At 39.7% G+C, this 24,494-nt stretch overlaps 1 protein-coding gene across 1 annotated transcript; it reads right to left on the bottom strand.

The window, feature by feature from the left end:
* Positions 1-17,442: 17,442 nt before the first annotated feature.
* LOC308166698 (RNA binding protein fox-1 homolog 1-like) lies at positions 17,443-22,739 on the bottom strand (the record flags this gene model as incomplete). Its single annotated transcript, XM_080541023.1, has 12 exons — positions 17,443-17,487; positions 17,945-18,041; positions 18,136-18,206; positions 18,344-18,383; positions 18,493-18,637; positions 18,840-18,917; positions 19,092-19,161; positions 19,284-19,376; positions 19,734-19,787; positions 19,961-20,140; positions 21,400-21,512; positions 22,625-22,739. The coding sequence occupies 12 exons, from the start codon at positions 22,737-22,739 to the stop codon at positions 17,443-17,445; spliced, it is 1,101 nt and encodes a 366-aa protein (XP_080397149.1).
* Positions 22,740-24,494: the final 1,755 nt, after the last annotated feature.

Genomic DNA, 24,494 nt, shown 5'->3' with positions numbered 1-24,494 from the left:
GCGAGCCCATAATGAAGCTCACATCTTGTGGCCGCACGAAGTATTACACCGTGTTGCATTTTGTGGCCGCACGAAGTATTACACCGTGTTGCATTAGGAATACACAAAAGAGAGATATATAACGTATATATAACATAACATAACATATATAACATAATATAACATAATCGACGTCGTCCAATTCATCCATGCTGTTATGTTAGCTGACCTAGCAAGCTAGCTAGCTGTTAGCTCAGCTCCCTTGAATGCTGTCTTTGTCTGGCTGCAAAAATGTACACAATAAATATGAATTGAAACATGGATCAAATCGAATGCGATGTCAACTACCAAATGATATATTAGTATATATATAAATATTACACTATTGTTACTTACTTGCAAAGAAACACGGCTTCAAACCAAGTCTCTGGGAATCCCGACTGCATGTGATGACATGAGCTGAAGAAATGCGCGTGAAAGTAAATCACGTGGGTCAGGGTAGCTACCATTTCTAAAAGGGGGTTTATAATAATTCTGTCAGGTCAACTAAATTTTGCCCAAAAAATGGAGACAACTGGAAATATCAAGTTTTAACCCATTCAACCTGTCTGTCAAATTAAAGTAGTGCACTCAACTCACCGCTGGACTGGCCATACAATCTTTCTGCCCGCTGGGAGATGGGCCGCGCTAGTTTTGGGCCGGTCGGGCCGCCTGACCCCCCCCCTCCCCAAAAGCGGCGGCCCCCGTTTATACTAACACATGGGCTGGCCCAATCACACACCTGCTGTCCATCGGCCCCCTCCCCCATCACTTCTGCACAAAGAAAGATAGAGATTTGTACGTATCCTTGTCTGTAAATACAGTTGTAAAATGTCATTAAAAATGTTCTAGCTGAATAACTACTTTCATCCCAATTAGGAAGCTAGCTAGCTCGATAATATATATTTAGAGTAAATATCTAACTATAGAATAACATAAAATCTATTCTAGAGCTCTGAACATGTACTTTTAAAGTTTTAGATTATCTCCTTATTACTTACCCAATTATAAGATGTTACAATCGTCCAAATAAGATGGCAAGGGGGAAATGCTGATCTTCAGAAGAGTTGAAATGTTGAATTGTCTTCTCCAAATATTCCTTGAGGGTTGACTTGGTTGTTCCTCTTGATTTAAAAAATATATTTATTGTTGTTTCTTGTTCCTTTTAATTAGCTTGGTGATTATTTCTTCTTTTTGAAGATGCTGTAGTTCTCTGGTTGAGACCCCACTTCCAATATCAATGAATGATCACATAGGGTCTTGCTCTTGTTCTGTGTCTTGAGGGCAAACTTGAAGAGGTTTGACACAAATCAACATTTTGTTTCCACTCACATAATAGCCTTCTCACAATATACTTTTGATGCAGATGGGTTGGCTGTCAAGCAATGATTCTTTGGTATTACACATGGTTATTTCTCCATTGTGTCAACAGTCCAGATGGAAAGGCATAGTTGTGGCGCCATTAATTGTACTCTTTATCTTAGACAGTTCCAAAAAGTTTTTGTAGGTCTGCACATCCAGTTGTCCTGGTCTTCAACATGAGATGGTTCAGTAGTGACTTTGACATAGTCTAAAAGATCCAACAGCTTAGTGAGATCCAGACGGAAAACCAAATGGTTCAGACCTCTTTTCCTCCGACATGACTATGACCTTTCTAACTATGGTTAAACACTATATTAACGTGTTTGACTGTTCTATTACGGTTGTAAGTACAATGTAAAACATATTGTCATTACTCCTTTGCCACGTTGCAATTACAGCAGTGTAACAAGTAATAACAGTATTTGTTACACTGTACTTAGATGTTATAACGTGGTAAATAAACACATGTCAAAACAAACTGTTGTTTTTGAACTAAATCCCAAAGTCAGAATTTGAACCGTGACCTTTGGGTAACACTATATTACAGAGTTTGAATGACTGTGTAATAACTATTGTAAGTGCAATGTAACATGTTATCATTACTCTTTACACTATACTTACAACGGTGTAACCATGAGTAATAATACTATTGTCATTACTCCTTTGCTACACTGTACTTACAGCAGTGTAGCAACAAGTAATAACGGTAGTTGTTACACTGTACTTAGATGTTATAACGCGTTAAATAAACACATGTCAATCCAAACTGCTGTTTTTGAACTAAATCCCAAAGTCAGAATTTGACTCGTGACCTTTCTAAGTTGGGGTAACACTATATTACAGTGGTTGAGTGACCGTGTACTGTAATAACTATTGTAAGTGCAATGTAACACGTTATCATTACTCTTTTACTACACTATACTTACAACAGTGTAACAATGAGTAATAACAGTTACAGTTTTACAGTTACAGCCAGTGAGTTTACAGTTACAGCCAGTGAGTTTACAGTTACAGTGTTACAGTTACAGCCAGTGGGTTTACAGTTGCAGAAAGTGAGTTTACAGTTACAGTGTTACAGTTACAGCCAGTGAGTTTACAGTTACATTGTTACAGTTACAGCCAGTGAGGTTACAGTTACAGTGTTACAGTCACAGTCAGTGAGTTTTCAGTTACCGTGTTACAGTCACAGTGTTACAGTTACAGCCAGTGAGTTTACAGTTACAGTGTTACAGTCATAATGTTACAGTTACAGTGTTACAGTTACAGCAAGTGAGTTTACAGTTGGTGCCATTGTACGGAGCTACAACTGAAAGCTCCATCCACCTTGTCATTTAAGGCTTATAAAGTATATATACATTATGATTTATCCTTTAAAGCCTTGTGGAAATGGATAAAGAGATCATAAACTAGATAAAGAGAAAGCAACATTGGATTAAAATGTACTGGATGCTAAATTCAGTAATGAGTTTCAGAGCAAACTTTGAGTCCTGCATTTGATTTGTGTCTTCCCTCCATCGCTTCTGCACAAAGAAAGATAGAGAAAATCCTGTTTAACTAACCATGTATTATGTAGTCATATTATAACTTGGACAACTGCATAAACATTATAGCCAGTAAGTATTTGCTGTAAAGAACGTTACGGTTTCTAAATAAACCCATTTCGGGATTTCCACCTCATCTACACAAGTCACTTTATATGTACTGTACTTTGTTTGAACCTTTTAACTTTTAATTTGTACTTATCCTTGTCTGTAAATACAGTTGTAAAATGTCATTAAAAATGTTCTAGCTGAATAACTACTTTCATCCCAATTAGGAAGCTAGCTAGCTCGATAATATATATTTAGAGTAACTATCTAACTATAGAATAACATAAAATCTATTCTAGAGCTCTGAACATGTACTTTTTTAGTTTTAGATTATCTCCTTATTACTTACCCAATTATAAGATGTTACAATCGTCCAAATAAGATGGCATGGGGAAAATGCTGATCTTCAGAAGAGTTGAAATGTTGAATTGACACAAGAGTCTTCTCCAAATATTCCTTGAGGGTTGACTTGGTTGTTCCTCTTGATTTAAAAAATATATTTCTTGTTGTTTCTTGTTCCTTTTAATTAGCTTGGTGATTATTTCTTCTTTTTGAAGATGCTGTAGTTCTCTGGTTGAGACCCCACTTCCAATATCAATGAATGATCACATAGGGTCTTGCTCTTGTTCTGTGTCTTGAGGGCAAACTTGAAGAGGTTTGACACAAATCAACATTTTGTTTCCACTCACATAATAGCCTTCTCACAATATGCTTTTGATGCAGATGGGTTGGCTGTCAAGCAATGATTCTTTGTTATTACACATGGTTATTTCTCCATTGTGTCAACAGTCCAGATGGAAAGGCATAGTTGTGGCGCCATTAATTGTACTCTTTATCTTAGACAGTTCCAAAAAGTTTTTGTAGGTCTGCACATCCAGTTGTCCTGGTCTTCAACATGAGATGGTTCAGTAGTGACTTTGACATAGTCTAAAAGATCCAACAGCTTAGTGAGATCCAGACGGAAAACCAAATGGTTCAGACCTCTTTTCCTCCGACATGACTATGACCTTTCTAACTATGGTTAAACACTATATTAACGTGTTTGACTGTTTTATTACGGTTGTAAGTACAATGTAAAACATATTGTCATTACTCCTTTGCCACGTTGTAATTACAGCAGTGTAACAACAAGTAATAACAGTATTTGTTACACTGTACTTAGATGTTATAACGTGGTAAATAAACACATGTCAAAACAAACTGTTGTTTTTGAACTAAATCCCAAAGTCAGAATTTGAACCGTGACCTTTGGGTAACACTATATTACAGAGTTTGAATGACTGTGTAATAACTATTGTAAGTGCAATGTAACATGTTATCATTACTCTTTACACTATACTTACAACGGTGTAACCATGAGTAATAATACTATTGTCATTACTCCTTTGCTACACTGTACTTACAGCAGTGTAGCAACAAGTAATAACGGTAGTTGTTACACTGTACTTAGATGTTATAACGCGTTAAATAAACACATGTCAAACCAAACTGCTGTTTTTGAACTAAATCCCAAAGTCAGAATTTGACTCGTGACCTTTCTAAGTTGGGGTAACACTATATTACAGTGGTTGAGTGACCGTGTACTGTAATAACTATTGTAAGTGCAATGTAACACGTTATCATTACTCTTTTACTACACTATACTTACAACAGTGTAACAATGAGTAATAACAGTTACCGTTTTACAGTTACAGCCAGTGAGTTTACAGTTACAGCCAGTGAGTTTACAGTTACAGTGTTACAGTTACAGCCAGTGGGTTTACAGTTGCAGAAAGTGAGTTTACAGTTACAGTGTTACAGTTACAGCCAGTGAGTTTACAGTTACATTGTTACAGTTACAGCCAGTGAGGTTACAGTGTTACAGTCACAGTCAGTGAGTTTTCAGTTACCGTGTTACAGTCACAGTGTTACAGTTACAGCCAGTGAGTTTACAGTTACAGTGTTACAGTCATAATGTTACAGTTACAGTGTTACAGTTACAGCAAGTGAGTTTACAGTTGGTGCCATTGTACGGAGCTACAACTGAAAGCCCCATCCACCTTGTCATTTAAGGCTTATAAAGTATATATACATTATGATTTATCCTTTAAAGCCTTGTGGAAATGGATAAAGAGAGCATAAACTAGATAAAGAGAAAGCAACATTGGATTAAAATGTACTGGATGCTAAATTCAATAATGAGTTTCAGAGCAAACTTTGAGTCCTGCATTTGATTTGTGTCTTCCCTCCATCGCTTCTGCACAAAGAAAGATAGAGAAAATCCTGTTTAACTAACCATGTATTATATAGTCATATTATAACTTGGACAACTGCATAAACATTATAGCCAGTAAGTATTTGCTGTAAAGAACGTTACGGTTTCTAAATAAACCCATTTCGGGATTTCCACCTCATCTATACAAGTCACTTCATATGTACTGTACTTTGTTTGAACCTTTTAACTTTTAATTTGTACTTATCCTTGTCTGTAAATACAGTTGTAAAATGTCATTAAAAATGTTCTAGCTGAATAACTACTTTCATCCCAATTAGGAAGCTAGCTAGCTCGATAATATATATTTAGAGTAACTATCTAACTATAGAATAACATAAAATCTATTCTAGAGCTCTGAACATGTACTTTTTTAGTTTTAGATTATCTCCTTATTACTTACCCAATTATAAGATGTTACAATCGTCCAAATAAGATGGCATGGGGAAAATGCTGATCTTCAGAAGAGTTGAAATGTTGAATTGACACAAGAGTCTTCTCCAAATATTCCTTGAGGGTTGACTTGGTTGTTCCTCTTGATTTAAAATATATATTTCTTGTTGTTTCTTGTTCCTTTTAATTAGCTTGGTGATTATTTCTTCTTTTTGAAGATGCTGTAGTTCTCTGGTTGAGACCCCACTTCCAATATCAATGAATGATCACATAGGGTCTTGCTCTTGTTCTTGGTCTTGAGGGCAAACTTGAAGAGGTTTGACACAAATCAACATTTTGTTTCCACTCACATAATAGCCTTCTCACAATATGCTTTTGATGCAGATGGGTTGGCTGTCAAGCAATGATTCTTTGGTATTACACATGGTTATTTCTCCATTGTGTCAACAGTCCAGATGGAAAGGCATAGTTGAGGCACCATTAATTGTACTCTTTATCTTAGACAGTTCCAAAAAGGTTTTGTAGGTCTGCACATCCAGTTGTCCTGGTCTTCAACATGAGATGGTTCAGTAGTGACTTTGACATAGTCTAAAAGATCCAACAGCTTAGTGAGATCCAGACGGAAAACCAAATGGTTCAGACCTCTTTTCCTCCAACATGACTATGACCTTTCTAACTATGGTTAAACACTATATTAACGTGTTTGACTGTTTTATTACGGTTGTTAGTACAATGTAAAACATATTGTCATTACTCCTTTGCCACGTTGTAATTACAGCAGTGTAACAACAAGTAATAACAGTATTTGTTACACTGTACTTAGATGTTATAACGTGGTAAATAAACACATGTCAAAACAAACGGTTGTTTTTGAACTAAGAGTTTGAATGACTGTGTAATAACTATTGTAAGTGCAATATAACATGTTATTATTACTCTTTACACTATACTTACAACGGTGTAACCATGAGTAATAATACTATTGTCATTACTCCTTTGCTACACTGTACTTACAGCAGTGTAGCAACAAGTAATAACGGTATTTGTTACACTGTACTTAGATGTTATAACGCGTTAAATAAACACATGTCAAACCAAACTGCTGTTTTTGAACTAAATCCCAAAGTCAGAATTTGACTCGTGACCTTTCTAAGTTGGGGTAACACTATATTACAGTGGTTGAATGACCGTGTACTGTAATAACTATTGTAAGTGCAATGTAACACATTATCATTACTCTTTTACTACACTATACTTACAACAGTGTAACAATGAGTAATAACAGTTACAGTTTTACAGTTACAGCCAGTGAGTTTACAGTTACAGCCAGTGAGTTTACAGTTACAGCCAATGAGGTTATAGTTACAGCCAGTGAGTTTACAGTTACTGTGTTACAGTTACAGCCAGTGAGCTTACAGTTGCAGTGTTACAGTTACAGCCAGTGAGTTTACAGTTAGTTACAGTTACAGACAGTGAGTTTACAGTTACAGGCAGTGAGTTTACAGTTGCAGTGTTACAGCTACAGCCAGTGAGTTTACAGTTAGTTACAGTTACAGACACTGAGTTTACAGTTACAGTGTTACAGTTACAGACATTGAGTTCACAGTTGGTGATATGTCATTTAAGGCTCATAAAGTATATATACATTATGATTTAGTCTTTAAAGCCTTGTGGAAATGGATAGAAAACATTATTTAAGTGAAATCTGTAATTATATGCTAATTAGTGGCGGCGACATCATGCGACTCAAAATGTCACATTTATCTTTAATATAAAATCTTTCTGTAGGTTTAATTATATGTGTCCTATGGAGTTCAGATAGTGCACGTTGTATGGTGCCAGTAAAGAGCAAGCAACATTGGCTAAGACGCCGCTTTAGATTCAAAATTAGACCTCGCTTTCGACCCATTCCATCAATGTCACTAAAGAAAAATCCAGACTTCAGAAATCAATTTATTGTAAGTGCAATGTAACACATTATTATTACTCTTTTACTACACTATACTTACAACAGTTTAACAGTGAGAAATAATACTATTGTCATTACTCATTTGTTACACTTTACTTACAGCAGGGTAGCAACAACTAATAACAGTATTTGTTACACATGTTATAATGCGGTAAATAAACAATTTACAAATATAACAAATAAACAACAGAAAAACACCCCACATATACCCAACATGCTATTTAACCAGGAGTACAGTATGCCTAACCATCCTGTTCACCAGACACATTACATTTATACTTACATTGGTACTTACTGTACTGTTCTTGGTACTTACCCAGTTCTTACCTGATCACAGTGATCGGCTAAATCAGTGCAGTGTTCTATACCTCTACCTCAATCAGTTCAGCTGAGAAGATCAGTGAAGATCCTCTTTTCTTATTCATTCAGCAGATTACTGTCTCTGCTTCTCCGACTAAAAACATGTGGAAGAACATTTATTAAATGCCATTCTGGTGCAGACCAGTGAGGAATAATGCCCTTTCATACAGTGCTCCATAGCTCAAAATTGTAATTTTACAGGATAAAATGAATATAATAGAAAAACAAATAGATAAATAAACATTCAAACCAATAGAATAATGACAACATTGATTAGGATATGTTGTAAAACATATGTAAAAAAAAAAGTAATACATTGAAAATGTGTAATACTCAGAATAATGGAAATAGCTGCAATTCGTGGTCTTGAGTTTGGCTACAAATGATTTAAACTGGACGGAGTCGCCAGACTATCTTTTTTTAACTTACCGAATGAAGACGACTCTGTCTGCGAGCCAGATGTCCAGATTGCCATTGTCCGGCTGTAATTACTTGATATCACAGGGGACTTTCACCAAATCTCACTGTTTCGTTTTAGTTGACCGTCTTAACCATAGACGGTCTCACCGCTTTCCAGCAGTAAAGTAACTGAGGATTTGTACAATTCTGTTGTTGTTTTAACGTTCTGTCAAACTGTCATAATGTCCCGAGATCAACTGTTTCCATGGAGCCGCCGTGCTGATGCCGTGCGTAATAATGAGTCACGCGCACCAATTTAGTTGATTAGTTGAAAGTCATGGTGAATTTCCAGCCATTCAAGAGCAATATAGAGGAGTAGGAAGTGCCTATATTATTCATTTGTCACCAAATCACCAATCAGCCTACCCATGCACCATTTCTGGTCCTAGCTGAAGAGAATGGCATTACTTTGCTGTCACAACTTTCACATTAAGTCAGTAAAGACTTAAGATATCAAGCAGGAATCTGATCATGCTTATTGTAATGTATTGGCTTGGATTGATTTGTTTGAGGGGTACGCAACTTGATGTGCACAATAATGTACATTTTCATATTATAAATAATATTTGTGACTTGCTCTGTCATTTTCAGTCGCTTGTGCCCCTAAACATATCGTGTCTCAACTCCCAACAATGGGTGAGAAAGAGCCACTGAGTTACAGTCAGAGTATACATTATAATTTAGCCTTTAAAGCCTTGTAGAAATGGATAGTGTCGTGTATTTCTCTTATTGGTTACGAATCAAAGAACAGTTATTGAGTTTAAGATGATTTAATTAAAGTACAGAAACAGGGTATACGTATACCAACAGCTGGAGCCTTGTGTCTGTCCTCCTCTGCTGAGATCCGCTGGTCAAGAGAGCCCCCCTTGGGTCTCAACCCTATCCATCCACAATATGCAAATACAGTCACAGGTCATAGCCTATCACCTTATCCAGATGGCCATGAGGGCCGTCCCCTGTGATGTCACCACGGCCCCAAGTCCGAGGGGCTGGTCAGATTACAAGAGCCATTGCACAACACTAGAAAATAGGATATATATAGTAGAAAATATACGACACATCCCCCCTCGGACCACCCAGAGGGTGTTCCGAAACTAAACGACCACAAAACAAAAACAAAAACACAAAACCCCACATAAAAAAAATAAAAAATATATATATTTTTTTTTTTTTTAAATAAACAACAACAAACAGAAAAACTACACCAACACACATCACAAGAAGCACAATAACACAGACCAACCCAGCACCAGTACCAGCAACCAAATACAAAACAATCAACAATAAAAAAGAATCCTAAAAATAACAATCACAATTAAACTAAACACAGTTCATCATGCACAAATCAATACAGAAACTTCCAACGACCGATGTTTTCTTTGTCCTTGAAGCGTCAGGGTCAGAGGTTGCTAGCACTTGTACCCAGTTGGAGAACAGCCTTTACCGCTGTCTCAGATTGATAACACTTTCATAGTCAGGAGCTTCCATTTTCTTCGTTGCGTTAGGAACAGAACCTCTTTCCTATCTTTGCATAACCACTACATCACTTCTCAACTGACATCAATCACATACGATATAGAAATAAACAAACAATACACAAATAATGACATTCAGTTATCATAACACATAATTCCCCAACAGTAAGCACAGGACAAAGGGAATGCATTAATGCATAGATCTTCACCTCAGGTGAGGACTAGTCTTCTGAAAAGTTCATTAACGTGGACTGAGTGACTGATTTTCCAAAAACAGTTAATGAGGCCCTGCCTCCTAAGAAAGTCAAAAATCATGTCTGCTATAATAGGTGCTCCTATCTTAGCAAAATAAGTTTCCCATGCCCCTAAGACCGTTTCCAGCCATGCTATCATCTGCTGTCCATTCCCGTCGTTCCCTTTGATCTGCTGCTTCACTACCCTATTCATAGTCTTTAATCTTTTCCTAACTGGTCGTCGTCCGTCAGTGTCATTGAGGTTCAGGCAGCCGCCTGGTCCCCTCCCACGCTGATCAAGGTCTGGGGAGTCGCCCTCAGCATCATCTGAAGCATGATGCAGGCACTCGCCAGCATCCCCAGTAGCACAGGTGTCCAGGCTTTGGACACCCCCAGGCTGGACCTCCAGACTGTCAACACTCTCTGCTTCGTTGGTTTCTGGTTCATTGGCATCTGGACAGCTTTCCACTGTCCCCTCGGTTTCAGGCACTGCCGGTAATGTCACTGGCTGTAACACTGGCATTGCCACTGGCTCAGGCAACACCACAGCATCTCGTCGTAGCTCCTCCTTCTCAGGTTCTCTGGGGACCTCGGCACCTGTTGGCACAACATCCTGCCTACTCTGTACATCCACCCCCCTGTCCACCACCTGTGGCCCTATTGGGGTAGGGATATGCCCAGACACCACTGGTGTACCCACTCTGATGTTGTTTCTCCAACAGACCCCACATTGACCTAAAGCATGGTCAATCTGTTCCATCAAATATGGACTCCAAAACCCATATTCCTTGGTGATCTTGCGTCTTACCTCCCCCCTAGCCACATGTGCTAATCCATGAGCTTCCCGTATTAACATGCCTATTAAATCTGAGGGTGCTACAACCAACCCCTCATGATTCCTCCATAGACCTGTGTCATCCTGACTTGCCCCCCTTGCTAGCCAAACGTTCTTGTCTAACGTAGTTACTCTACTCTGTAACATCAATAAATCCTCAAGTGCGACCATGCCCTGTAATTGCTTTTCATGTGTGACCAGAAGACCTTTACCTGCCTTGTCTGCTCCTGTAATGGCTTTGGCTGCATCTTCTGCAGCCCTGTTACCTTGTGTGACATGTGATGAGTCAGACCTGTGTGTGGCACACTTCACTATGGCTAATTCCTTTGGCTTCATCATGGCTTGTAACAGCTTCATGATCTGTGCGTGATGCTGTATAGGCGTACCATCAGTTCTCTTAAAACCCCGCCCCCTCCATACAGCTCCATTAAAATGACAAACATTATGTGCATAGGCAGAGTCGGTGTACACTGTCACTCTCCGTCCGGTTCCCAAGTTGCATGCTTCCGTGAGGGCAATCAATTCAGCCAACTGGGCTGAGCAAGGCTGAGGAACTGCCTCAGCCTGTTCTACAATAAACTTTGAATTCTGTGCTTTAACTAAAGAATACCCAGCGCACAACGTTTCTCCTACCCCGTAACAAGACCCATCAACCCAATATTCTATATCAGCTCCCTTTAAAGGCAAAGCTTGTAGGTCTGTTCTATGCTTAATCACTCTGGCTGTCGATGGAATCTGAACACCGGATGGCACCGTCACCTGACAGCCGTCAGGTGTGCATTTTACTGTACAGTTCAATTGGCATAGAGCATCTCTCCCTAGCAGCCCTGTTGGCGTGTGTTCTGACACAAGTGTTGACAGAGTTGCTCTCTGTCCCTTGTACTCTAAGTCTACAAGCTCAGTTGTAGGAATCAGCTGTTTAATTCCCTCAAATCCGATTGTCTTCACATATTCTCTAGACATAGGAAGGTGTGTGGCGCCTTCAGGCTTCTTTGTCACCACCAGCTGGCACCTCCCACTCGGATCTTCCGGGCACCCCTATAGGCCAGCTGCTGGGCCTCCGTAAGGGTTCATCACTCCTGGAGCAGGTGTAGTAGGGGGCCAATATCCTCCTCCTTGGCTCCCCCCTGCGCCCCCCTGGGGCCTGTTGCAGCAGGTACAGGCTAGATGTCCATTCTGGTCGCATTGGCAACATGGTTCTAGCATCTCCTTCCCTGCTGCTGTCCATCCCCCTGGTGGTGGTCCTTGGCCAGCCTGTGTGTACATCTGGTATGGAACCGCTTGCACCCCTGGTGGTCCTTGTGGGTATGGATACCCCCCTTGTGGCCCCTGTGGGTAGGACTGGTAAGTAGCAGGATACCCCCCTTGTGGCCCCTGTGAGTAGGACTGGTAAGTAGCAGTCTGCACTCCAGGTGGCTGTTGCTGTGGGGCTAAAGCCTGCACTCCCTCTATGTTCCTCTCGCTTTCAGTCAATTGCACATGAGTCAATATTCTGAGTGATTCTTCGTCTCGTGCCTTCTGTATCTGAATATTCTTTCGATATAACTCAACTTGATGAGCTACGTGGTCTATATAAACAGCTTTGTTCATGTGTCGTAGCCCCACCACTTCTGCTAGCTTATCCTTAACTGGGGTAGGAAGCCCTTCTTGTATTTTTTCCCTGATTATGGATTTTTCTAAGGGGTTATCTTCAGCGTCTTTCCCTGTCACACTTCTCCATTGAGAGTGCACACGGGCAACATAACCCCTGGGATTCTCATCCCCCCCCAGTGGCTTCACAATGATATTGTCTGGGTGAATGTGAGTAGGGTAGGTCTCTCTGATTGCTTTCCACAGCCTGCCTCTGTTTGCTGCGAAGAGCTCTGGATCATAAACTGATGTATTGATATATCTATGAAGTCCTGCCTTCATCAATATTTCCTGCATTGTATCCAATCCTGCAATAAAAGCTAAGAGTCTTTTCAGGTCTCCCATCGCGGCCTGCGTTCCTGTCAGTATCACGTCGACCTCTCGCGTCCACGAATGTCCTCCCTCCTCCAGAACTGGGAGTTTCTCGATCACTTCAGACAGATCTGTATGATGCCACGGATGATATTCCATCTTGTTACCCCGAATCAGCACTGGACAGTTCTTTAATGTATTTGATGACATTCGGTGACAATCTCCCTCTTTCTCCGGGCGTCTTCTCCCACCTTTCCTTTCGGCTGTGGCTATCATCTTCCTGACCTGCGCGTTGTAGCCTCCATCTGCATTGTCGTCATCACTTGAGTCTTCACTGCCATCTTCGCTGTCATCTTCCTCGTCACTCCTGTCGTCCCCTTTTCCCCTTGGCTCCTTCTTCTTCTTCTGGGAATGATCCTCCAGTGCCTTAGCATATGGAGGGGGACTGGAGGCAGGACGCATGTCTGGGGATGGAATGTTCAATTTCTGTTCCAGTGTTCTGGCCAATTCTTTTTTCTTTTCCGGTTCCATCTGAGCTATTTTCTGTCCCTCTACCTTAAATAGATCTAAAATAGCTAACTCTAACTTGCGTTTCTCTGATCTAATCTTTCCTCTTTGATGTGCTTTGTGCCCATTGATAAGTATTTCCAATGTTGCAATTAATTGTAAATTAATGCTGCCCTCTTTCGGCCACGGCTGTTCAATGTATGCCCAACGGCTATTCCATTTCGTTGACATTTTGCTAATTTCCCTAACAAGAGGATTCATTTTTTCCACTATAGCCATAGGGGATAACGTAGCCAACATTCCACGATGTTCACTAATATCTTTTAACAGCTTCGTTGAATTCGACCCCATTCTACTTTGCTCAATATGCTGACAATATTCTATATTAGATAAGGTGTACGCTTCTTACAACCCACCTTATTTTGTCTTGTTTGCTAAACAAATGCTAGTCCAATATAACTGTATTAACCATCCCCACAAAAACCCTGCAACTTCAGAATAACAGACTTGCCTCTTGTGTATGTCAGTGCAGTATTAACTTAAATCTAATAGCTGTGTAAGTACTTTATACTTAAATGTGTTTCCTAATTGTTTATGAATATGTGTCACTTAATTACTCATTCAATACTAATTACAGTTCTGGTCAACACAATTATTAAATCACAAAGGCTGGTCACACCTAAGTATTCACTGATCCACAAAAACCCTTTTACTGCTCAACTATCAAATATGTACTATTCTGCTATTCCTTAATCAAACACTGTGGAAATGACCTAACTTGAAATAAAAGATGTAAATTACAAATATTAATTATAACCTGTAAAGAAATCGACTTGTTATTTGGAAAATGATTAATTATTAATTACAATCTGTAAAGAAATCAACTTGTTAGTGAAAGGAATGAATGATTAGTTAGAATTATTCATTATATAATCATATACATTGATTTAATACCTGTGGCGTCAATTAGCTGTTATCAAAATATTAAACAAAAGGAATGGTTATTCAGAATGGTTTTCACCAGACAGTCACAGACATTTGACCAAACCTGTGGAATCAATCAATTGTGTTGTGAAACAGACAAATATTCAACAGTCATTTACAAACATCATATGCTTTGAATCTAACCTAAAGTCACAATCTATTCTTTTACTTTTAACAGACAATGACAAATATCTTTAAACTACTTTAAATCCCCCGATGATCAATTCACTATCCTTCTATCTTTGAATCACTACAATCTATGTAATGCAACAATCACACGCAACGTGTCTGTATGTTTGAACAACAGGAGCGGAAGGAGGAGAGGGAGGGGCTAGTCTCTGTCCTTTTCCTCCGTGGGGAAACCCGCCGTGGACTCCCAGATCAATCTTTACAACATAACATTGCTTTTCCACAATAATGCCATCTTCCACGACACAACAACTTCACGATTATCTTTCAATCCAGTTAGACTATTATTTATCTCATTCAAATATTCTACAATGCAGTCTCTTCACAGAGATATCTAGGCTTCTTTGTGTCCGCGTGTCTGCGCGCGTGCCCGAGCGTGCGTGTTATCGCTCCGTTTACACAGGACAATACAAATGGCGTCTACGCTCCGCTGACAGTACACTGCAAATGGCGCCCAAGCTCCGCCCACACAATGGCGTCCTCTCACACAGACAAAGAGCCTCACGTGTTCTCCACTGCTACAATACAAAACAGACTACCCAGTCCACCCACACTCCAACACATAAACACAACCTCACCGAATTTTACACAGACACACACGATATTCCAATACCGTACAAACAAATCACATACCTTACCATCAAACACTATATTTTACAAAAAACGGGCTTCAAAGTCCGGCTCTCACCACCCCCACTTATTAAAGATTATGAAAAGTTTGTTTCTATTCCAACAAGATTACCGTTACACAAAGATTCTTTTGACTATAACTTATCTGAGATTTACAGTCTATTTTGAACACACCAATCGACTAGAGAGAGAGGTCTCTGCAAAAACCTACCTTCTTCGTTAGATTGAAGTTTGCAAAATACTGTAAATTAAGCTATATTATCTCCGTTGCTTGCTCGCCATCAATGTCGTGTATTTCTCTTATTGGTTACGAATCAAAGAACAGTTATTGAGTTTAAGATGATTTAATTAAAGTACAGAAACAGGGTATACGTATACCAACAGCTGGAGCCTTGTGTCTGTCCTCCTCTGCTGAGATCCGCTGGTCAAGAGAGCCCCCCTTGGGTCTCAACCCTATCCATCCACAATATGCAAATACAGTCACAGGTCATAGCCTATCACCTTATCCAGATGGCCATGAGGGCCGTCCCCTGTGATGTCACCACGGCCCCAAGTCCGAGGGGCTGGTCAGATTACAAGAGCCATTGCACAACACTAGAAAATAGGATATATATAGTAGAAAATATACGACAATAGAAAACATTATTTAAGTGAAATCTGTCATTATATGCTAATTAGGTGCGGCGACCAGAGAGTTGGTACCAGAGATGAATTGAAATTATTGAAAAATATTGATTTGATATATTCCATTATTCTGGGACAATACTATTTCATCAAGGTAATTGGGATGTTAGCACAATTACAAACCCTTTTGGGGCAATACTATACAAATATTATAGATACCACAAATAATCATATACTATGTTAAAGGAGCACAGTCTAATACTGGGCTACTGAGATGCTAACCCGCGGACTCTGGTTGACGCGCCGTGCGTTCTAGTTTGATGTGTTCTGTTGGTTATACACGATCCGTAGTCATTGGTTTGCTGCATAAAAAAACCTTTATTGCATTACTAAGTGCCACATTCCAAATGGCTTAATCACTGGTATAAAACAATAACAATCACAAACTCAGCGCCCTTGCGGTCAAACCTATTTGCCCTTCCGGGGTCAACACCTGACGATAACAACAATTGTACTACCTTATAAAGACCTGCCTCAGGTATTGTGACAGCGCCACCCCATGCCCACACAGTGAATTACCACACATATGACAGGACCATATCTGGCTCTTACACATACTATATTACATCAGAACTCAAAATCAATCCACAAAATATGAATCATTAGATTTATTAAAACATGTTGCGTTGCTTGAAGCAATATGGCATACCACAAAGTGACAGTACACAGAGTTGGCAACACATGACGTTAATAAAAATGTCTAACTATTTACAGTTGTATTAGTGCATTAAGACATTATTGGTCAAAGTATTGAAGAGTTTAACTACAAACAAATAGTCAAGCTTTCATCCAGGTTTTCACAGGACTGTCCTGTGACAGCTACATCTTTGACAAAACCAGTGTCATCAAAAATAAGTCCTCTGTATAAAATGTCATTGTATTCTACAATATGACAAAGCTCAGACATTGACTGAAAACATGTTTACAAAGGTTATAGAGAATCCAGTATTGTTGTGCCACTTGTTATATTGCACCATGAAGATTGTCAGACAATTAGACGTTAAAATGTCCCCTATATACAAAACAAACACATACCAACTGATGACATTGTTCAATTGTTTTGTTATCAACAGCCAATCGTGAGCTTAGAATTATAAGGTTCTATCTCCGTCTAGGATAGTTCAGAGATATTGAGCGTCAAAGTTTATACCTTCCATTATGTTTTGTGAGATGAAACCTTTGTATTTTATTTTAATTACTAAATCAAAAATGTCAACTTTTTAATAACACCACACAGGCATTAATAAACACCTAATGGATCAGATTATGTAAAAAACTAAATTTTGACAAAAATGGAGATAGAACCTTATAATTCTATAACGTCACGGTATGAGGCAGCTATGGAGGCACAAATCTTTATATTCTTAAATCCTATAAATTGTGCGTATTCTCTGAATTCTCTCTACAGTATTTACAGGTACAGTTTGTTGTTTTTTAAAGTCTCTGAGGGGAGGACGTTGGGATGGGACAGGAAGTAACACAATCTCCAGAGCTTGATTATGATGTCATAACTTATCCCAAACGAGTCCTAGGGCGGCTTCCTCGCTCCCATTGAGTATCGGCTCAGTAAGGGGTGAAGCGGTTGTATCCTCCTCTGTACAAACTGGCCTAAAAAACAAGTGCAACACAAAACACAATAACAACATCTTATTGTACATCTTATACATCTTTTTGAATCTCATTGTGAAACAGTATACTGTCGGTCAATCCTGGTCACACCCCTGGTAAATGTAATGGTATGGTGGCTGTAATATAGTGGAAACTCAAATAATGAAACACCCAAGGCTGCACAGGACGTAAAACACACACTCAATAAGACATTGGTAGTGTTCAATTCTGGTTCATTTTCTTTTTTTTGAAGGTGATCACTTACTAAATACAATGTGTATGTAGTACAAATGTATCCCCAGTGTCCATGTTGAAGGAACGTGGGGCCCATGAACTACAGGTTCACTGTGGCAGCCATTTTGGCCAGTGCGGTCCACAGAGGAGGAAGCACTGGAATTTCACACGGCTGCGTTCTGGTTCACTTTCTACAGGGTTTATAGGCAGATTTGTTACTCACCATTGTTCCGACACCATACGTTGTTGTCGGTCCTACTGAGTGATGGTAGGGATCGGTAGTAGTAGTAGTAGTAGTAGTGGTATAAACTCGTCCGTACCTGGTTGACAGATATCAATCAATCAATCAATCAATCAATCAATGTAATAATATAATTCTAATATAATTATACACAACACGTTTTTTCTGCTCACCCGTCACTATAGGTTGCTGTGGCAGGAGATGCGGCTTGGGCCATTCTGTAGGCAGCAGCAGGATAGCCACCCTGATTGGACAGAAATGTAAATACTTAACTTCCCTAGTCAGCGATCTTGATCTTTGAGCATGAACACAAGACGGCCTGCAAACATTACGACGGCAGGATCATTTTCATTTAAAAAAATTGGAATGGAGAGCACTTACATAGACTTCTGCACCATATAATTGATCTTGGTATACCACACTGAAAAGGGAGAAATAACCATCATCAATTTCATCATTAGTGGAAAATAAAGTTGACACATTTTTTCATCCATAATGTAACACATTCCATCCCCACAAAAATGTCTTACCCAGGGTAGGCAGGCATAGCAGTGGGTGTGGCTGCAGCAGCAGATCGAATCGTGTTGTAGACAGCCCGGCCCCGCCCGCGCAGAGGAGAGCCTCGATAGGCCAGTGTAGGAGCGGCTACAGGGTAAGGGAAGTCTGAGAGAAAGTCTGAGAGAAAGTCTGAGAGAGAGGTCATGAATGAATGTGTTTAATAGATAGAGGGGGAGAGGCTGCACTATTGGTGAGTGGTAGTGGGTAGTAAGTAGTAGTAGAGACAGTAGTAGTTGTGAAGAAAACATGACTGGTAATGTAACTGCAGTATATACAGTATATGTATATAGGACATACCACCAGACATGGAAATACTCACCAGTGTAAAGTTCAGGTGTGTACATTCCTCCCATTCCTCCCATTGCTCCCATGACAGGGTTGATCTTCCATCCAGAAGCTACAGAGAGAGAGAGAGAGAGAGAGAGAGAGAGAGAGAGAGAGAGAGAGAGAGAGAGAGAGAGAGAGAGAGAGAGAATCAATCCAACAGCCACAGCTACTATTGTAAAAATTTAACTGAAACCTTTCCACAATCCATGAAATGTGCCCCAAATTATTTGAAGGGTTATCTTACTTGATACCTCACCGCTATCAAGAGGGGTTTGGGGCTTCTTGGTGCCTACTCTAGCTGTAGCGTTGTTCACCTGAAGAGAAGAGAAAAGGCAGTATCTTCAGACTCAAAGCCCTTAATTAATATTAATTACACATACTATAGTTAGACAAAAAAATTGTGATGGCAGAGTATCTCTCCTCTCTCCTCTCTCACCTCAATCTTCCTCCCTTCAACGATGGTTCCATTCAGTTTTTCCCTTGCTCGGTCCGCCTCCATTGCACTCTCAAAGGTCACGAACCCAAAGCCCTGCAAGACAGAACACAGAAGGGTCACGTTTTTCAAATCATAAATATAATACTAATAATACTAATAATACTAATAATACTAATAATACTAATAATAATACATTAGACTTATATAGCGCTTTTCTTGACACTCAAAGACGCTTTACAAACTGAAAAGATTGAGTAGTAATAATACAAAGAAACAAAAGGTAAATAGAAGAAAGTATAGGGGCCTAATTAAGGTAGTGCTGGGGACACATGGGAAGGGGAGGGGGGGAGAGGGTTAACGGGTGAACTAACTTTCTGTTAGTCAACAACATCAGAATGGAGTGTGTGCATGCCTACATTCTTAGTTGTTTACAACTAGTTGACCACTCACCTTGGACCCCCTCTCGTTGAAGATGATCTCCACATCTAGTATCTTGCCAAATTGCTGTAAAATACCAGAATACATTATTACGATAGAGGTTCTAAGCAATGACGCCTCATGGGAAGGAACTGCTGTGTCTGATGTCTGTCTGATGTTACTGAGTCAGCCTAGCCTGTTCTGTACAAATGCGTAGAAGGCCAAGTCTCTTTAGATGTCTGGGTGCTGTTGTCTCTTACCCCAAACATCTGTCTGAGGTCTGGGTCTCTGAAACGGAAGGGGATGTTGGAGACATAAAGGCGTTTGGGTTGGGCCTTGCCTGACCCCTCGTCATCGCTGCCACTTCCTGCCCCGCCCCCCGATGACACAGCTACGCTCAAAGCCTGAGTGTCAGAGATCACTGGAACCGGGGAGTCATCCTGAGAGAGAAAAAGGAGAGGAAGAGGAGGAGGACGAGAGAGAGGATTGACAGGGGAGGGGGAGAAAAAAGAGGAGAGGAATAGAGTAGCAGGATCAGCGAAGTGTAGGAGGGAGGATCAAAGAAAGGGAGGAGAAAGCAAGTGAGAAAGAGAGAGAAATTAGGAGGACAAAGCAGAAAAAGAAAAGGAGGAACAGAGGAAGAGAGCAGAAGAAGAGGGAGAGGAGATGGAGAGGAAGAAGAAGAGCAGGAAGAAGAATATATACAGAGGAGGAGCAGAAAGAGGACAAGGGGATAGAGAGCAGGGGATGAGAATAGAGAAGCGATAGAAGAAAAGAGAAGGAGGAGACGAGACAGGAAAATAGAGAAAGGGAGGAGGAGAGGAGGAGAGAGAAAAGGAGGAGGAGAGAGATGCAGGAGCAGGATGAGGTCAGAGGTCAGAACAGGTGTGAGAGAATATAGAAGGGGTTTCAAGAGGAGAAAAAATGGAGAAAATTACAATGGTACTGTAACTAATGTCTTCATGTTACTGTTGGCTCATGCATTTGAATGGGCAACTAGTTTCCAATCTAGTCAGAGGTTTCTTAGCGGATTTACATTATTACATTTTCATTTTTTTCATTTGAATATTTCAAACAGTTGACATATTATATACAGCAATATTTCCAATTATTCCAAACAGGCATCATAACATAACAGAAAAATAAATGTGTATCATGTTCATGGAATCAAGTGATCATCACAACCAAGTTCAAATAAGCATTCAGCACCCAGTGATCCTTCTCAGGCAAAAGTGATGAGGCGTGAACAGGACTTTAGTGAGGCGTCTAAATACATGCCTGTTAAACAATAATACAATATGTACAGTATGTACACTACCAAAACATTACATCGACAACTGATACTGAGTGAATGATGTAATAGATTACTAGATAATATAATTTTGTAAAAGTGCTAGATTACATACTTTTCAGTTATTATAAACAACAATTATTACCCTAGGGGGTTAGTGGTGGTCTAGTGGATAGTGTGTTGGACTTCCGATCGGAAGGTTGTGAGTTCAAATCCTGCCTGAAACCACACCACTACTAGTGTGCCCTTGAGTAAGGCACTTAGCCCTCAGTTACTCCAGGGGGACTGTCCCTGTAATTCGTAATTGTAAGTCGCTTTGGATAAAAGCGTCTGCTAAATGGCAAAATTATAAAATTATTTAATAGCTAATGAACATTGACATAATGTGAGGGAAGAGCCTATACTCACTTCTGCAGTAATCTGCTCGACCACCCCAACAAAGCAGTTGATCTCTCTGTCCAGTTTGGCACATTCCAGCATCCTCACCTCCAGTTTCTTGAGACCAGCATTGTCTTCGGCTCCTATACACAACTACATTATTTAAAATCTGTAATCAACAGTTATGACTCTAATCTCTAAGACTAAGCTTTTTGACTGACGAAGTTGGCAGCGTATCTCAACTTCCTGATTACTGCTGATAAGATGAGATAGATGGAGGGGTCTTGCCATTGAGGTAGTGGTGGAAATGGTAAGTAAGTAGGGGTGTAACGGATCACCTAACTCACGGATCGGATCGTGTCACGGATTTTGAGTCACGGATCGGATCATTTTTCGGATCAACACAAAACATATATATTTTTTAATAAAAACAACATTTTCCTTGAATTCTGTAAAAACACCACTTTTAATGTGTGAAACAAAAAAACAACATTCAAGATGTCAAAACTGATATATATATCACATATATATATAACATCTATATATAACAACATATATATGCCTACACACCGTAACTTTCTTATCGACCTCCCTCCTTCCATCATTATTATAAGTAACAGGGAAGCCAAAGTGCTCCCATACGTGTGATTTCAATGACGAGAGAGGCCTTTCCAGTTCGCCAACGTAGCACTCGCCATGATACTTGTTGCTGTGGATTCCCAGCTTCACGTGGAGTGAGTACGTAACAGAGTACTTTTTTTGTGTGTTTACACAATCACCCAGGCTGCTTAGCGGGTGATATGACGTGATATAAGTGGGACAGAGATGAGTGAATGAATGTTGTTGTCAACTCAGTATGCATGCAGAGAGTGAGAATAAAGCGCACATGATTGTTTTTCTACCGGTTACATTTGAATGAATGAATGGTCTTTATTGTCATTGCTACAGTACAGGTACCAAACAACGACATTTAGGAGGGGTGGCTCCCCTGGTGTTAGGGGGGAAAAAAAAAAAAAACGATTTTGCTATTGATCCGCGGTACACATGCGTTCCGAACCGTGGAGGGTGATCCGTTACACCCCTATAAGTAAGTAAGTAAAACTTTATTTATATAGCGCCTTTCGTACATGAAATGCAACTCAAAGCACTTTACAATAGAAAACATACAATGGTAATGTTTCACTGTAAGTGAACTAGTTATCAGACCATCCCATATTGTAGTTAGCTGGCTAACTGTGTTAGCTTCTAAACTTACCCTGGGTTTCTATCAGGTCCATAGCCACGTTTGTCACAATGTCCATACCCGTTCCGATGTCAGTCTGACATGTCTTCAGACTGGACAACGTGGAGTTGACTGCGCTTAGAGACATTTTGGAATCAAACTTACCTGAAACAAGAGAGGTGCAAGTGATGGATTGTGCAACTTCATAGCAGTTAACTCAAGCTGTACAAAAATACCGGGAAAGGCGTCTGTTGCATTAACTTCCGGCTAATGACACGTACTTGTCAGACGGCTCTTCAAAATAAGTCCTCAAAAATAAACTGCATTATCGTCAGTGTTGCACATGCATGTTGATGAGGTAGGAAGAAAGCAGGCAGCATTTATAAATATAACTAATACATAGTTATTTGCTTATCTTAGAATAGAAGTAATAAATAGTTAATTTAATGAGGCTTCGATCTTCTTTGACTAGTTGAGAAAATTAAACATTCTGAATTGAGTGCACTACTTTAAATTGTGAGTAATTTTTGTGAGTCAGGTCAACTAAATGTTGCCCCAAAAATGGAGACAACTGGAAATATCAAGTTTTAACCCATTCAACCTGTCTGTCAAATTAAAGTAGTGCGCTCAACTCAATTCAGAATGTTAATATCACTTGGGCGAGCCCATAATGAAGCTCACATCTTGTGGCCGCACGAAGTATTACACCGTGTTGCATTTTGTGGCCGCACGAAGTATTACACCGTGTTGCATTAGGAATACACAAAAGGAGTACTATCATAATATAATCGACACATAATATATAACGTATATATAACATAACATATATAACATAATCGACGTCGTCCAATTCATCCATGCTGTTATGTTAGCTGACCTAGCAAGCTAGCTAGCTGTTAGCTCAGCTCCCTTGAATGCTGTCTTTGTCTGGCTGCAAAAATGTACACAATAAATATGAATTGAAACATGGATCAAATCGAATGCGATGTCAACTACCAAATGATATATTAGTATATATATATATATATATTACACTATTGTTACTTACTTGCAAAGAAACACGGCTTCAAACCAAGTCTCTGGGAATCCCGACTGCATGTGATGACATGAGCTGAAGAAATGCGCGTGAAAGTAAATCACGTGGGTCAGGGTAGCTACCATTTCTAAAAGGGGGGTTTGTAATAATTCTGTCAGGTCAACTACATTTTGCCCAAAAAATGGAGACAACTGGAAATATCAAGTTTGAACCCATTCAACCTGTCTGTCAAATTAAAGTAGTGCACTCAACTCACCGCTGGACTGGCCATACAATCTTTCTGCCCGCTGGGAGATGGGCCGCGCTAGTTTTGGGCCGGTCGGGCCGCCTGACCCCCCCCCCCCCCAAAAGCGGCGGCCCCCGTTTATACTAACACATGGGCTGGCCCAATCACACACCTGCTGTCCATCGGCCCCCTCCCCCATCACTTCTGCACAAAGAAAGATAGAGATTTGTACGTATCCTTGTCTGTAAATACAGTTGTAAAATGTCATTAAAAATGTTCTAGCTGAATAACTACTTTCATCCCAATTAGGAAGCTAGCTAGCTCGATAATATATATTTAGAGTAAATATCTAACTATAGAATAACATAAAATCTATTCTAGAGCTCTGAACATGTACTTTTTAAGTTTTAGATTATCTCCTTATTACTTACCCAATTATAAGATGTTACAATCGTCCAAATAAGATGGCAAGGGGAAAATGCTGATCTTCAGAAGAGTTGAAATGTTGAATTGACACAAGAGTCTTCTCCAAATATTCCTTGAGGGTTGACTTGGTTGTTCCTCTTGATTTAAAAAATATATTTCTTGTTATTTCTTGTTCCTTTTAATTAGCTTGGTGATTATTTCTTCTTTTTGAAGAT

The sequence above is a fragment of the Nansenia antarctica genome (assembly GCF_963989245.1).
Source record: "Nansenia antarctica genome assembly, chromosome: 10".
NCBI lineage: Eukaryota > Metazoa > Chordata > Actinopteri > Argentiniformes > Microstomatidae > Nansenia > Nansenia antarctica.
This window is presented reverse-complemented; position numbering and strand designations above follow the sequence as displayed.